This window comes from Populus euphratica, unplaced genomic scaffold (assembly GCF_000495115.2).
Source record: "Populus euphratica unplaced genomic scaffold, PopEup_1.0 scaffold35.1, whole genome shotgun sequence".
Classification (NCBI taxonomy): Eukaryota; Viridiplantae; Streptophyta; class Magnoliopsida; order Malpighiales; family Salicaceae; genus Populus; species Populus euphratica.
This window is the reverse complement of record NW_011499860.1, coordinates 203,383-219,345: the sequence shown is the minus strand read 5'-3', so window position 1 is coordinate 219,345 and position 15,963 is coordinate 203,383. Positions and strand designations below refer to the sequence as shown.

The 15,963-nt window shown below is 31.0% G+C and overlaps 1 protein-coding gene across 2 annotated transcripts; it reads right to left on the bottom strand.

Moving 5' to 3' along the window:
* Window positions 1–5,320: 5,320 nt before the first annotated feature.
* LOC105124450 (probable trehalose-phosphate phosphatase J) lies at window positions 5,321–8,404 on the bottom strand. Of its 2 annotated transcripts, none has more exons than XM_011024468.1 (12): window positions 8,162–8,404; window positions 7,760–8,042; window positions 7,495–7,635; window positions 7,315–7,386; window positions 7,092–7,184; window positions 6,918–6,974; window positions 6,721–6,828; window positions 6,558–6,635; window positions 6,362–6,431; window positions 5,998–6,068; window positions 5,802–5,894; window positions 5,321–5,661 (listed from the first exon to the last, which is right to left on the bottom strand). In XM_011024468.1, exons 2-12 carry the CDS (start codon window positions 8,033–8,035, stop codon window positions 5,590–5,592), a joined length of 1,131 nt encoding a protein of 376 aa, XP_011022770.1. In that variant the 5' UTR covers window positions 8,036–8,042; window positions 8,162–8,404; the 3' UTR covers window positions 5,321–5,589. The 2 variants fall into 2 exon arrangements, with proteins under 2 accessions (XP_011022770.1, XP_011022771.1); XM_011024469.1 differs by having other exon boundaries at window positions 6,727–6,828.
* Between the last annotated feature and the right edge of the window lie 7,559 nt (window positions 8,405–15,963).

Genomic DNA, 15,963 nt, shown 5'->3' with positions numbered 1-15,963 from the left:
TGGTAAACACTTATGATGGTTAATAATTTTACATAAATTATGAACCGATCTTATAATAGTTCATCGAAATCATTTAAAAGTTAAAAAATCCTAGCTACATTTACAATGAGTCTTTATCTAAATAGATGTTACATGAACTTTCACTTAAATAATCCTAATTTATTCATGTTACATTAATCATAATAATCTTTTAAGGATTACTATTATAATCTATAAACCAATGTATATTGCTATAACTAGAAGTTAAGTCAACTATCATTTTTAATATGGTTTTATAAGGAACATAGGATTCTTAATGTGTAAACCAATATATGTATTTCTCGATGAATCCTTTTTTATGTAGATGTATTACAATAACATCTTTATGGTGAAACTTTTTATTTTTAAATTCACACATAGGTATCTAATTACACATGCTCATTCTTTGGATTATAAAGTATGAAATTAATAAAATCCCCATCCCTTTAAAGATAATTTTACTATACAACTCTTAGGGTGAATCTTGATATATTCAAGAATGATAACTCTTTACTCATAAATCTATATAGAATATTGATTATACCATTTATTAATAATGTAACCATTCAATTCAAAAATAAACTTTTTATTAAAAATAAATTCACCATCCAATAACCAATTATCATCTATAAACAATTACAATGTAGCGTTAAAGTTAATGGGAACTAAACAATCAAATTAACAAAAAATAATCAGTACCAAACTAATTATTCATTATTTTTTAATTCAAACTTAATTAGCCTAAATTAATATCCTTTAATTATTATAAATTCAATAAAAAAATCAATTTTCTCCAATTTTTCCTAAATTTCCAACTTAACAATAAAATTAACAAAATATGATTGTTCTCATTAAATAATTCATTACTTTCAAGTATAACACATCTTAATTACAAAATCAAACTCAATTTCATTATATAACAAATAATTTCACTTTCTCCCAAATCTCAAACAAACCCTAACATACAAATTATGTATTAATACAATAAAATTCTATAGAAAAAAGCTATAAGAAAACTTAAATCTAAACCTAAACTACAAATAGTACAATTTATTTTAAGAAATTAACCTGAACCATTAATGAGGTGCCAAAAAAAAAGGGTAAATTTGCTTAATTAGTGCAGTGAAGCTTCATAAACCAAGAGTGGGATATGCTAACACTTCTGGTAGATGGAGGTCGAGTCTAATGGGTTGAGTGGCTAGATCATTTGTGAGAATAGGGGCCAAAATTTTCAGGTTGGATTGTTGCGTTTTTGAGGGGCCAAAATTTTCAGGTTGGATTGTTGTGTTTTTGACAAGAAAAAGAAGAAGAAGAAAAAAAAATAGAAAAAAGGAGAAGAAAGTGAAGAAAAAGAAGAAGAAGAAGAAGAAAAAATAGAAAAAAGGAGAAGAAAGTAAGAACCGGTAGTTATAACTTTTTTAAATTTACTGATGAAATATGGTAGCAAGATATTTTTGTTGGAAAATATTGACATGTCATATTACTAAAGAAATTGTTGAAAAATTGATTAATTTTTTTTTTAAATTTAACTCCCCCGTAAATTTTGATATAAATTATTAATGAAACATATTCTGTTGACTATTTCTATTGAAAATGTTCTATAGAAATATTTTGTGGTCGCTATTTTCATAGTACATTACCAAATAAATCATTTTCGTTTTAGTAGTGTTTGTATATATATCAATGTCCCAATAATCTTATATTCTACAAAGAACCTAATATTATATTAATAACAAACACTCAAGTGTATGTGATCCAAAACAGGTATCTCTTTCCAAGGACACAGAGGAGATGGTGATTTTACTAGTAAGAGTTGTTGCATTGGGGGCAGGCCCTGTGCTTCCTTCCCTGTCAATAATTGAAGCTTAAAAGACTTGGTTTATTTCAGTTAAGGCACCATGATGAAAGTGGAACCTAGTGGACTCCATCTTTCCACGTCCGAAAGAAACCGAGGTTGTCAAAGCATGGAGCCATGTTACGGTCCCTATGCAAAAATTCATGTGTTTTCTTCACATCAAACACTTCCCCGTCAGTGGATTCCAACTCCTCATTCAACCCTATATTCCCTTACCCTAGTGGTGGGCTTCCTTCCAAAAACCTCATAAAAAAGTTTATATCATTCTCCGAGTCCTTAAAAAGCCAGAAAACCAAAAAAAACCTGTTAAAAATGAGTGAGGTTCCATTCATATCCGAGGCGGGGTTCGTCCAAAAATCTAGGCAGCCGATAGGGTGTAGGTATGTTCTAATTAATGCTTGAACGTAAGCAATGACACTCCTTGCTATCACATAGGTTCTAACTAATTAATACTACATAAGCTTATGTAGTAGACCTATTATTTGTGCATCTTCCTCCAATGAAGTTTTTTCAACATGCTTCTTGTATCAAGAACATACCACACAGCTTTTTGAGGATTTGTAACTACTATCAATTTTGACCAAATTATTAAATTGTTTTGACTGACAGAAAATAAAATGTGTGAAATAAAAAAATCGGTATGACTTGTGTCGTATTATGGTGCCAACTCATTTTTCTACTCATAAAAGTGTATCTTCCAATCGTTTATTAAATTTCTTTCCACATCTTTCTCCTTCCTTGTCTGAGAAAAGGTTTTATGTGTCCATCTTTGGTATGCCAAAATGGAGGCAGGTATGTATATATATGTGTGTCTGTGTGTATCTCTTAGATACATTTTTTTTTTGTTAGTTGAAAGTCTCTTAGATAATTTGCTCACAGAACTTTCTTTGCAAAGGAAGAATTTAGAGTTTGAACTCAGCCAGAGCCATTTTAAAACATAACCTTACAGTTTTTAAACAATCTGTTTCCAGTAAGAGAGGACACATCATAGACACCTAGAAAAGAAAGAAAGCTTTCTTTGTAGATATCAATTTCATAGATGCAATCTAGGGAGTAGTTAGGCAGTCCCTTGGAATCTGAGAAAGCAGAAAAGAACGGAAGTTAACCCAGCTACTAGAATCAATAATTCCCTATGGTGCAACAATTATTGACCCATGATCACATTGAGAGGTACAAAATCCACCTTGACATATGGATATCACTGTTTACCAGAACGTGCATGAGATATTGTATCTGTCTTCGATCATTACACTCATTATTAATAAATCTATTTCGTGGTTACACATTATCATGATTTATGCATCCATGCTTCAAGGCAAGGATGCAAAGAACTGTAGCCATTGCATACCTTCAGATAAAAAGAACAAGAGACCTGGCTAAGCGTTGCAGCATCTTGTAAAGAAGAGGGAAAAAAACTCAAAATAGGATATCACGTACAGCATTTTTATATATATATTTTTTATCATCCTTCTCATAAGTCTCTCCTTTTGACTCAGCATAATATAATTTAAAGTAAAAGACGAAAGTTTAATCTATAACATGGGGCCTGCACATTACCAAATCTCCAAATGATCCAATCATACATGAAAACGATAACCTTATCTCCAAATTAAGGATTTGTCAGTGAGTTAGCGATGATAAATTCTATCTACATACCTTTTCTTTTCTTTCACTGCATATTTTCTTGTAAATTCTGAATGTAATGAGTGAGTTGCCCCTACCTTAGCACAAAATTAGAGATCCTTGTGAACTTTATTAATTTTGATGCTAAATAATGTCACTCAACAGTGATTGATCTGTACTAAATATGGTAATGGAAGTCTATCATATAAGATCAATAATGCATGTTTGTGTTTTTACATGGCCATGCCAACTTATCTTCTTGAAAGGATAAAGTCATTTCATTTTGCTGGGTCAGAAAATTTGCCATACATTGCTTTTCTTTCTTTGTATATAGTGATTAATCAGCATCATCTTTACTTTTTACACAACTCCATACCTTCCAAATATGTTGTAGAGAGTACATACAGCAATCTTGTAGTCCTTGATGAGTGATTATTGAGTTCCTCGTGGAAAGCAAAAAAAGGAAATGCAGCCTTAAACTCTTCCTACCTTTCTTAAAAAAGATAGATGGCCTCTATGATTTTTCTAACCGGTCCATTTTAAGATCTGTAAAGCAGTTATCACATGATACCTCCCTTCCTCAACCCTCTAGCGTGGGTAGCCTTCGAAATTATTAGCAAAGGAATATTCACAAAGCTGGCAACCGTGGGATCCAAGACCTTTCTCTTGCAAGTATCGTTTGTGAAAAACTTGTACATTATCAAGAAAGTGTACCAAATATTCCAAGGTAATTGTGACGTAAAATGCGAAAGGTTCTTTGTCTAGAGTTGCCTTCGAAAAAATTGAACTAGATATTTGAAGCTGAATAGCTGAAAGAAGCAGATTCTGAAAGCCTTGTGTTCTTTCTGTGGTATACATAATTACCAATCCCATCAGTTGTTCAAAGTCTTCATTGCTTTTGATTAGTGTCCAAGATAAAATAAACAGATATAAATTTATTTGGATACAAAAAAGAGATATAAATTTAAAATTATTTCTAAAATATAAACAAAGAAAGGCATTTAAGAGGGATTAAGTTATTTGTTCATATCAACACACTTTGGGGCTTTGTTTGCGATTTGAGGTACCAAGCACATGCAATTGTGTTTGAGCTAAAGCATGCGAACCTGCAGTGGCTTTAATTACATTGAAAAAATAATAGGAACAATAATGTCAAGAAAAAAAAAAATAGTAACAACATTGTGAGGCCACACTAATTATATGTTTGGATGTTAATTAAACCCAAAATTTTTGAAGTTCTTGGTTTGCTCAAATGCAATGCCAGGCACACTCTTAAATTGTTCATCAAGCTAGGTTTTGTAATGGAGAGTGAGGCTAATAATTAGATAGCGAGTAACTTTGAGATGTTGCTACATCGTTCTCCCCAAATATCGTAAATCTTAAAGTAGAGACTACTTTCTGTGGAACACATGGTTTTTAATCAATAAAGTAGGATGATTAATGATGAAAAATTGAACTTGGTTCCCACGTTCATGTCCTTAGACATGAAGGTTGAAGGCCTTGGAATGGACTTGTTCTTACATAATAATGGATCACTAGCTATGGAAAAGATGATCTGTAGCACCATCGTCATTTAGTAATGAATTCCGTTCAGGGGAATTATTCTTGCAAATATCCTTTCCCAAAGATGGCCCCGAAAGATGTGTAAAGAAAAAAAAAATTGTATTCTTTCAGCAGCCCATATGGGGGAGCTTATAATATTGTTTAATTATTAGGTTTGGTTATGGAGAGCACTTACACTATCATACACACTCAACTTAAAAATAAATCTTCAATATTTTATTTTATTTTTATTTTGTGTTCGAGTCAAGGGTGCAGAGGAGATGAGATTGAAATATCTATGCATTTAATTAGATTAATTACTTGCAATTAAGTTACAGATCTTAAATCTCCCCTTGTACCCAGCTAGCTAGCTACGAGATATACGTACAGAGCTTTTCAAGCCAAGAAGATAGCCATTATATTTCCTACTTTTCTTGTTCATACTTCTTAATCTTGAACAAGAGATGATTACATAGTCTAACATCCCACCCTTAATTACATTTCTTGAAGGGGTGGGTATATCTGTACTGTCTCAATCTTCCCACTATTCTTTACACCACCCTTGACCGCCCTTGAAAGGCCAGCCGTTTCCACTCCACCAAACGTCGCAAGAAATCCATAACCTGTAGGAGCATCCAAAACTTATAAGCTACATGGCTGGCTAGCTTGTGTATCTGCTAGCTAGTTACTGCTCATAAGAAAAAGAAAAAAGAAAAAGAATCATCGATGAATATCAGCAATTATACATGTGGTGGATACTTGCCTGGGTGGGTTCCTGTAGGGAATAAGATGCACTAGTGTCCTTTGGGATTTTAGAGACCAAGATACCAAAACCTTGTCCTCTTTCTCTCAGTACCTGATAACAGTAACCAAAAAATATTATTAGCCTTAAAAGATCTGAATTAAAGTTTGATGAATAAAGAAGGAGAGATTTTGTTTATATTTTAAGCATTGGATACCTTAAATGCATCTTCGTCTGTTCTATCATCTCCAATGTAAACAGGAAAAACATCAGTGCAATTGGCGAATCCTGTAGGAGATATATATATTAATTAGCAGAGTTAAAGGTCATTAATTAAAAGTACAATGCTAATTATTATCGAGCACTATTACTTGTCTGGCTTGAAATTTTTTTTTTCCAAGTAGATAGACAAATCTAGTGGGGGGTGACACCTTTTTAAACACTTGGTTTTATTTATTTATTTCGGTTCTTGAGATACATTGAAGCTGTATGATTCCAATTAAAAAAAAGTGTATTTTTTTAGTTCGTGATTATTATCAATCAATTACAGGAAAGCGACAGGAATACAACACTAAACTTACCAAGTGACTCTAACAAAAATTCAAGAGCCTTTCCTTTGTCCCATTTAATGGTAGGGCGGATTTCTAAAACCTGTGCAAAACAAAATGGTACTGAAAGTGAGACATCTCTTGTTTTATATACTCTTAAAATATTACAAAATTATGAAATAAATAAATAATATTGTTAATTAATTTATTATTAGATGCCAAACCACACCTTTCTTCCTTGAGTAAGTCGAAGCTTTGGGTACTCCTTCAACACTGACTTAACTACTTGTGCCAGTCCACTCCATTTCTGTATTTTTTCATGCATTAAAGTTAGTTAAAAAATATATTAATTTTTAATGTAATAGTCGTAGCAATATTATTTGGTGCTCGACTCCTACTTTCTCATCAACGCAGCGATAGTGCACAGAGAGGCAGAATTTGTTGTTCTCCTCCTTGGCCCCTGGTGTTGTTTTAGTTTTCTCTACCAATTCTTCGTAAACCTGGAATCCCATTACCAAAAATGATGTAAATATCATCAAGACTTTGAATTATTTTTATAACATAGAGTGTTATCAAGTAAATTACGTACCTCATCTATCATGGGAAGAAATTCACTGGCAGCCTGAAAAACAACACCATCACCGCCCTGAAAAATACAACATAAAAGACAAGAATTTCTATCATTTTGCGAAAGAAGATAGGGGAGATTCATTAAGCCATTTACTAGATGGTACTTGCAAACACAGTGGTAAAGCTCACTCACTTTCTTGTATTTGGAGCCTTTTGCTGGTCCTTTAATGTCCATGCCATGGCTTCCAGCATAGTACAGTTCTGCTAACCGTACAAAGTTATACACCTATAAAATGTAGACAAAGATCGCGAAGTTAAGCTCAGAATTACAGACCACACAAAAAGAAAAGCCAGAGTAAGATGTACTTATTAGCCTAATATTACATTAAAGAAAAGGAAAAAGCTTCCAAATGTACCTTGTCTCTGCACCTCCCACTCACTATTGCGGTAGGGAAAAATCTTGCAAGCTTTCTCACTGTTGCTCTCATCTAAGTTTACCACAACAGAAACTTCAGTAACAATACATACATACATACATACATACATACATACATATATATAAAGAGAGATGTACTGTACAAAGGACTCAATACCACCTGCTTGGACATGAAAGCTTTATCTGGGTCATCAACAATAGGAGAAAGTGTGCCATCATAGTCCAAGAACATAACAATTTGCTTTCCTTTAGAGGCATCAATTATCTGCTCAAACATCTCCAGTGCTGATGGGTGGTGAACCTGCAAACACCACATTAAAAATATATAAATAAAAAAGAGTCATCTTTTGATAATTGCAAAACCGGTCCTTTCTCGAACTTGAATTAGTATAGAGATTAGGTTTTTGGGTTCTGCGTGTACTCACAATCCATGAGCTTTGGTCTTCATTAACAGAAGGCGTGGACTTGATATGAGTAGGAGATGAGGCTCTCATGGAATCAACCCAAGCATTAATTCTTGCTCCTCCATTGATTTCCAGATTCTTTAAGAGTTTCTTTCTAGAAATGGATATGTAACCACCTGGTGCCGCTGGAGGTTTCTGGGCCGCCGTTGTGAAGATAGAGGAGTTTGTTACATGCACTGTGATTGCCAAGTTGAGTCCAGAGTTTGAATCAGCCACTACCACATTTTGGTTTGTCATCTTTCCACTAGAAAAAACAAAAAACAAAATCACATTTTCTTTCAAATTAGTACACCAAGATTTGGAACCCAATCAAGACTATAAAATCAAGAATCAAGAAAAACCCATATGAGACAACTACTCTACCTTAAGAGAAGACACTAATATTAGAAGCTAGAACAAGCTGTAGTAGTGAAGAAGAACCAGAGGAATCGAAACAGGGTGCTCTGTTTTATCACTCTTTAAGCTTCAAGAAGAAATATAGAGAAGAAGAAAAGGAGAGACAGAGAAAGAGAGAATGTGAAGAAGAGAAGCCAACAAACCGCTCACAAAGATTTGTTAAGAGAGAGGGCGAGAGGAAATGTATGCTTGCAAGAGAGGCACAGCCGAATGGTCGATTTATAGTTGCAAACGAAGACGGACGCAAGGGCCTCATGCACCCTCTCCTAATAAACTCTAAACTGCGGGACCCACAGAACTGGCCCAACACCCGAAATCCTGAAGTGGACCCACATGCGGCTTTGGCCCGTAGCCGTCTTCCACAAGGACCATAACTTCCTTGCCAGCTAGCAGTTTGTGTACGTGGAAGACATTCTTTGGTTGACTTGACTATGGTGGATTCCCGCCACGTGTAAATACTAGATGCCAGCCCCACCAACTCGTCATGCACCTGCACCTTTGGCTTTGGATGCATAAACAATTTGCAGCCCACCTCCGATCCCTCCCTCTCATGAAAACACCAATACCACACCATGAGAAAGGAAAGGTAAGGTCTTGAGCAGTCTTGACCTGAACCTTCCCTGTCCTTAAAACGCCCCTTGTAATCACGAAGAAAACTAACACCTCTAACCTTCCTAGTTATATGGTATTCTGCAAAACCAGCTGCGATCTGTTCCTTTATGTTCTTCCATTTTTAGAGTTTTTAATTTGAGCATGCAGAACCAAGCCCATGCATGCATCTTTGGCTGGATAGTTTATTAAAGCTGCGTTGTCTGTTTTATTTTACTCCCTAGCTAGATCGTTTATATTCAAGTTAATTTCCATCCATTCCTAAAAAGAAAGTATCGTTCTGTAGATATACAATAATTAAACGAATACATAGACAGCTAAGAGATTACAATTTTACATGCTTGTTCTTTCTCATGCTAAAACATTCATCCTTCGGTTTTAATTAAGTATCATTTTAAAATCTGTCATCATTGGATAATTTGGATTGTGCGTTCTTCTTTTTATACATTTCTCGCTTTAGGAAAGATGGGTGATTCAATTTTAATCTGAGGCATTTGCATCAGGATCTTAACGTCTGTACATAATTTAAAACGGACAAAAGCCTATGTAAAAGAATTATGTTTTTTAATAAATAAATTAGAAGCAAGAGGTGACAATTTTCTTATTATTGCGAGAAATCTCGAAGAATACTATAAACGTAGATTTTACAAATTCATGAAGAAACACACCCTCACCTCAATGTTTTCGATTCTGGAACTCAAATATAATACACCGAAAAATGATTATTTAAGAAGTATATAAGAACTAATTAGAGCACTAAAATTCTCCTCAACTTTTGAATTCATTAGGTGTTTGGTGAAAGAAGGATAGTAGTGCGTCATTAATTCGATAAATACTTTATATTTTTGGTTTTGAGAATTGGCAATATTTAATTCTGTATGGTTTCTAGATTCTTTTTTTATTGATAGTTTGTATAGTTGAATCTTAAACGTTGACTTTAAAACAAATCAACAAAACATCTTTAACTTGGTGTATATTGTTTTAGTTCATTGGGAGGTCCGTGAACCTTAATGTTATACAATAAAAGACAACCCTCTCCATTATATAATAATTTAATAAACCAGAGTTATTAAGTTTCGTTAAACAATGTTATTAGGTATACTTTCTTCATTAAATGAAGTTATCGAATGCATTACCGCGAAGTTATGATTGCTTCTATTGTTGTTATGGTAATTTGGTAGGCAATAATCACCAAACAAGTTATCTTTGTATGTGAAGAACTATATGTGCGTGGATTTAACATATGAACACACTAGTTTTTAAATGACATAATGTTTTATATCGATGTCTATATATGTTTGATCATTATATTTATAAAGTCTAATTTACACATGAAGCATTTAATCTAAAAAAATTATAAAATTTAATTTTTAATCCATTAAAATTATCAGAATCAAACAAAAAAACATAACAACACCATCGATTTAAATTCAAGGATGAAATAAAAAAATTACTAATATTTTATAAAAAAATCAAGGATAAAAATTAGAAACCTAAAAAAAATCACATTAAAGAATATAATATTTGATAAATTAAAATTGAATGATGCAATTTAAAATAAATAAAACTTCTATGAAAGAGCCAAAATTAAAAATTAAAAATCAAAAGAATAAGAATTAAAATTAAAATTCCAACAATTAAAAGGATGAAACTATATTTTTTAATGGAAAAGAGAGATAAAAAAAGAAAAATAAATAAAAGGTTATAGGTACCAAACCAAACCAGCAATAAAGATACATATCGCATCAACAAAAAAAAAACATAAAAACTCTTTGAACAACACGATATAATAATATTTTTGGATGCTAGTAGACGCCACATGTATCACATAAAGAGTGTAGACATCTCCCAACACACCCAACCTTTTTTTATTAGCCAAATACAAAATTACTCTTTAATTTGACTATACAATTACCAAAAAAATCATTGTAAAAAACTAAAACACCTCTTGAATTGAGGCTAATTTTCATTTTATTTTAAAAGTATTTTTATATTTTCACTATGCATTTTAATTGTTTATTATTTTTTATATTTATACAAATACCAAATATCTATTTAGCAATCATAATACCCAAAAAATCATTATAAAAATATAAAAATACCCCTTGTCGTCAAGTTTAATTAATTTTTCTAATTCCAAATATATTTGGGTAATTTTACTATGCAATCAAGTTAAAAAAAAAAAAACTTATTTGTTCTTGCTTTTTTTGTTAATAACAAATAAGTCACATAAAAAAATCTCAATACCTTTAAAAATCTATTTTAAGTTTTTGAGATGGAAAAACAAAAACATCATGATATTATTCCAATGAAAACTCATAATAAATCCAGAACTATATTACTTTCCCAGTAGACTTGAGCTCTTTCTTAAGGTTACTAAACCCCGAAAAACAAATTAAAAGAAAGAGAGAATAAGACAGGGAAAAAAACCACCCAAGATGACTTGCATGCCAAGAATAAGAACAAGAAAGATTCTCAATTGACTGAAGAAATCAAAGAAGACTATTTGATCAAAGATTTGAATCTCTCATGTTTTATGATGTTAATAAATTAATTACTGTAAACTAAGAAAAGTAACAGATTCTGATATTAAATTAAATTAAATGGTCGTCACGTTCAGAATATTTCGCATGCATTGCTACGTATCTTCCTCAATCACCAAATATTTTGGTACTGTCCGTGCCTTTTTTATAAATTGTTTCACACTGCATAATTATCGAAAGAATAAAAAGTTCTTTCGGTAAATTATACTTTACAGATTTATTAAAGATAAAGATAATAAACATGGAAAAACTAGACACACACACACTGTAGATGTAACACTAATTTGACTTCTGGGCATTTTTTATTTTTTGCTATAGTATAATTACTCTACTACCCTTGCATTTAAGTTTTTAAAAGATTTACTTGAGGGACTAATTTGCAATTTCAAAATGCCAAAAAAGACAAATGAAATAATTCTCGGCCTCCTCTCTGTCCTTATATTTCGCATGCATTGCTACGAATCTCCTCCTACCACCAAATTAATGTCTTGGTGGTATCAGTGCTTGGTTTCTAAATTATTTCACACTGTATAATTAGAAGGGAATAAAGAGTTCTTTCCGTAAATTATACTTCACTAGTGAAAAAAGGGGAGCCTTTTGGAGATGCTGATGAAGAACTATTGGCTTTAAAGTTTTAGGTGCAAGTAAATTAGGAAAAGCTAAGCAACAATAAAGTACAAAGATACATTTTCATAACGTAAAAGTCATCCCGTGTTCTTCGCCTAAATCTAAGCTTTCAATCCCCTCTTTTGTTGTTTGTAATTAATGTCATTGTCATCATACTTATTTTGTTAGCTTCGAGTTTTGTTGCATCCTTAGAGAAATTCTTTAGGTTATGTCTAGTTAATGTCCATGAATAATTTTTATTTTTTAAAAAATATATTTTAAAATAATATAGGAGATATATTCCCCTGTCTCCGTCATCTTCATTTTATTTATATTTAAATAGTAACTAAATGCTACCTAACATTCCATAGTACATGCATGCAACTAAGAAAATGCACACCGTGTCAAGAAAAAGAAACATAGTTAATCCACTATTAAGTAGTAGTTAGAAAATTAAATTAGTTAACCAAAGCCAAAGGTGTTGGTTTTTACTATTTTTATTTCAGTCAACTACACAATCTTTCCGGTCAGCATATAATCTTTTATCATACATTAAGAAGATTGTTTACAACGATAGGTTCTATTTTTAAAGGTTATTGTATAAACATATAATTTAATAATATAAAATGCAACTGGCTTTTTATACAGGATTCATATATATTGTTGTTAAAATACCATTTCATGAGAAGCAGCTGCTTCTCATGTCTGCAAACTAGATGATAATTCACCTGGACGCTGTTCACTTCCAGAAATAAACAGTACCTAGATAAATTAAATTTATTAAATATTGTTCGTGTGAACAATATTAGGTGAATTTCATGTGGTATTATTTACATGAATAGTGTTATAATTATAACTATTTATATTAAAAAAATTATTTTTTTAAATTATATTTTACTTTAAAAACTAATATTTAATATTTTTTAATAACACTATATAAATTAAAAGGAGGTCGCCTGATGACGTAGTATTTATAGAATTTAATCGCAATTCTAATTTTTTCCTTATAGAGTTCGACTCAGTTAAAAAACATTTAGTTTTTATTTTTATTTTTAATTGTGTTTTATTCAAAAAATTAGAGAGAGATTGTTTGATAACATAGCATTTGTAGAATTTGATTGCAATTCAATTTTGTTCTTGCTGGTCCGACCTAGTTAAAAAAAATCAGTTTTTATTTTTATTTTCAATTGTGTTTTATTCAAAAAATTAGAAGAAGATCACTTAATGATATAGTATTTATAGAATTTGATTGCAATTCCTATTTTGTTCTTGTCGAGTCCAACCCAGTTAAAAAAATTCAGTTTTTATTTTTATTTTTAATTGTGTTTTATTCAAAAAATTAGAAGGAGATCGTTTGATAACGTAACAAAAAATTTAGTTTTTGTTGTTGCACGCTTAAGAAACCATGAAAAATATAGTTCTTATTGGATAAATTTTATACATGATGAAATTACACATAATTTAATAGAATAATAAAAAAAATTTGATATCAATATTATTTATTTTATGATGTAACAACAGTAGTTAAATCTACAATATTGAAATTAAAAACCATCAATATATAATGCTTTTCAAATTGAGGTTATCATATATATATATATATATATATAATAGTTAAACCTTATTTGTATATAATTTCTAGTTTAATAATAAAAAGAGTTTATAATATACTTATTTGAAATATTATTAGCAAATCCTTTGACCTTGATAACTATTTTTATTATTATTTGATATTCACATTAATCATACATTTCAAAATCCTTCTCCTCATCATTATCATTATCATTTATAATTTATATAGTTAAACTCCCTAGTTCAACTCTGATCTTGTTGAATTATTTATTATTTTGATATTTCTATATTTAAAAAAATATTAATTTTTCCATCATGTTAATTATTAATTAACCAAACTCAAAAATCTTAACTTCTTTTCATTACCTCACAAAATGCTGACTTTAGAAAAAACTGAAGCCCGACAAGAATCGGTAGAGAAAGGTAAACTCCATAGCATAAAAAACAATGGTAACGAGTAATTATTGACACCAGAATATTTACTTTTACCAAAACTTTCCACCATGTTACAATAATACTCTGACACAAAACTCAAAAGCATCATGCCCTTTTCCTTTATTTTCTTCTCATTGTTACCACATGCGGATGTAATGTTTGCCGTCTAACCAACAAATGACCTCCACGGATACCCAACTTCATTAAAAAAAAAAAAAAAACCGAATTTTAGCATGTACTACATGCTCATTGTAATAATTTGAGTGGTGGTTATTTTTTAAATATTTTTATTTAAAAATATATTAAAATAGTATATATTTTTTATTTTTTTAAATTATTTTTGAAATTAATATGTGAAGATAATTTGAAAAATCAATTCAAAATAAAAAATTTAAAAATTTTTAAGTGTGTTTTTGTAAAAAAAAAAAAAAAGACAATCACACTCGTCGAATAATGACCACAAGCACTGTTTGCGTCCAATGCGACACCACACGTGTGATTAATTAGGCTTCTCTTTCTCTTTTTCCACTATCCTACACATTATAAATTGATATCAAACGTGGCATAACATTGTGGATTCTATGGATTTCTTTTTTAATGTGGGTCCATAGCGAAACCACATGGTGAGAAAACGAAGGTCGGCGGATTCTAGAATAAAACACACAAAAAAACATCCCAGGCTCTCATGTACATATAATGGATGGATGGTGCTACCTCTTGTCAGTAACGTGCACCTCTGTCATTGATTCTACGTGTAGGAACCACTACACTGAAACAGGTCGCTAGTAACATATTTTCTTTTGTTTTTAATATTAAAAAAATATTTTTGAAAATTTTTAAACTGTTTTTATTTTACATTAATTTTTTATAATTTTAAATCATGTGTTGTTATCAAAATTAAATCTTAAAAAATAAAAAATAATTATTTTAATATATTAAAAAAATATATGTTAAAAAAATAACAACCAATAATACTATAAGAGTACAAAATCTAAGTAGGGCGGCACACTGAACGAACATGTGTTCATGCAATACTAGGCGACTATTTGCTTTGTCCTCGAATGGTGTAGAAAGAGGCATTTCTTGAAGTTAAGGGGCAAATTTTATTCTAAGAGCACGTGAAATCGTTCAACTTATCAAGGCCTTGTGATATCAGTGTTATATCACTAGTCACGTCAATTTCTGATTCCTTTCAATCATAATTAAATTTTTATTCCACGGTTTAAAACTTTTGTTACATGTATAGAGCCCAGAGGTGTTATGTGTGAAGTTATTCTCAATGAGAAAGGAGAGGATATAATATTCCATAGAACTACTATTTATTAAAAAAAATATTTAGTTTCTTGAGTTCATGCACAAAAACTCTTCTCGGTTAGGAATTTACTAACATAAAAAAAAAAAAACACCTTATAGTTTATCCTTTTTTTATTTATTCAGATTGTTAGAGATATTGTAAGAAGTATACGCATACTTGTATATACATTATGTATTGAGCTTAGAGTTATATTGTCCGTACACAAACTTATTTCAAGTCTATGCACTCAAGTTTTATATCTCACATGTATATATAGATACCAAATGTAATCAGTTCTTATAGCAATACAATGGAAAATCTCCAGATAAACTCTTTCATGGTATCATAGAAGGGAACGTTTTTAGGGTTCATTCTTCTCTATAGGATTTCCTTGTGTTCTTAATTTGTGTGTCTTTTCTTTTTCTTTTTCAGCTTCTTTTTAGAGTTTTTCTTTGTTTGTCTCTTTAGTTCTTTGGCATTATGTCGTGTGCTCCATCATTTGCATCCTCTATTATTTCATCGATAAAAAATCTATATATGCCATTGCAAACTCGTGTTTTAAATCCATATGGCACACATATCTGTGATTATGTTCATGAAATACTCACTGATGACAAATATTTAACATGGTCTCATCTCTTTTTCCCTGTTTTATGCTAATTGAAATTGTTTAGCTTGCTTAATTATCAGCTGGATTAATTACTAAGGAC

Excerpts from the sequence above, each read along its gene's own strand:
- LOC105124450 (XM_011024468.1), bottom strand. The coding sequence starts at position 8,035 with ATGACAAACCAAAATGTGGTAGTGGCTGATTCAAACTCTGGACTCAAC. Across the intron at positions 6,829-6,917 it reads TTCTTCCCATGATAGATGAG|GTTTACGAAGAATTGGTAGA; the intron begins GTACGTAATTTA and ends ATGGGATTCCAG. Across the intron at positions 6,069-6,361 it reads ATTTTTGTTAGAGTCACTTG|GATTCGCCAATTGCACTGAT; the intron begins GTAAGTTTAGTG and ends TATCTCCTACAG.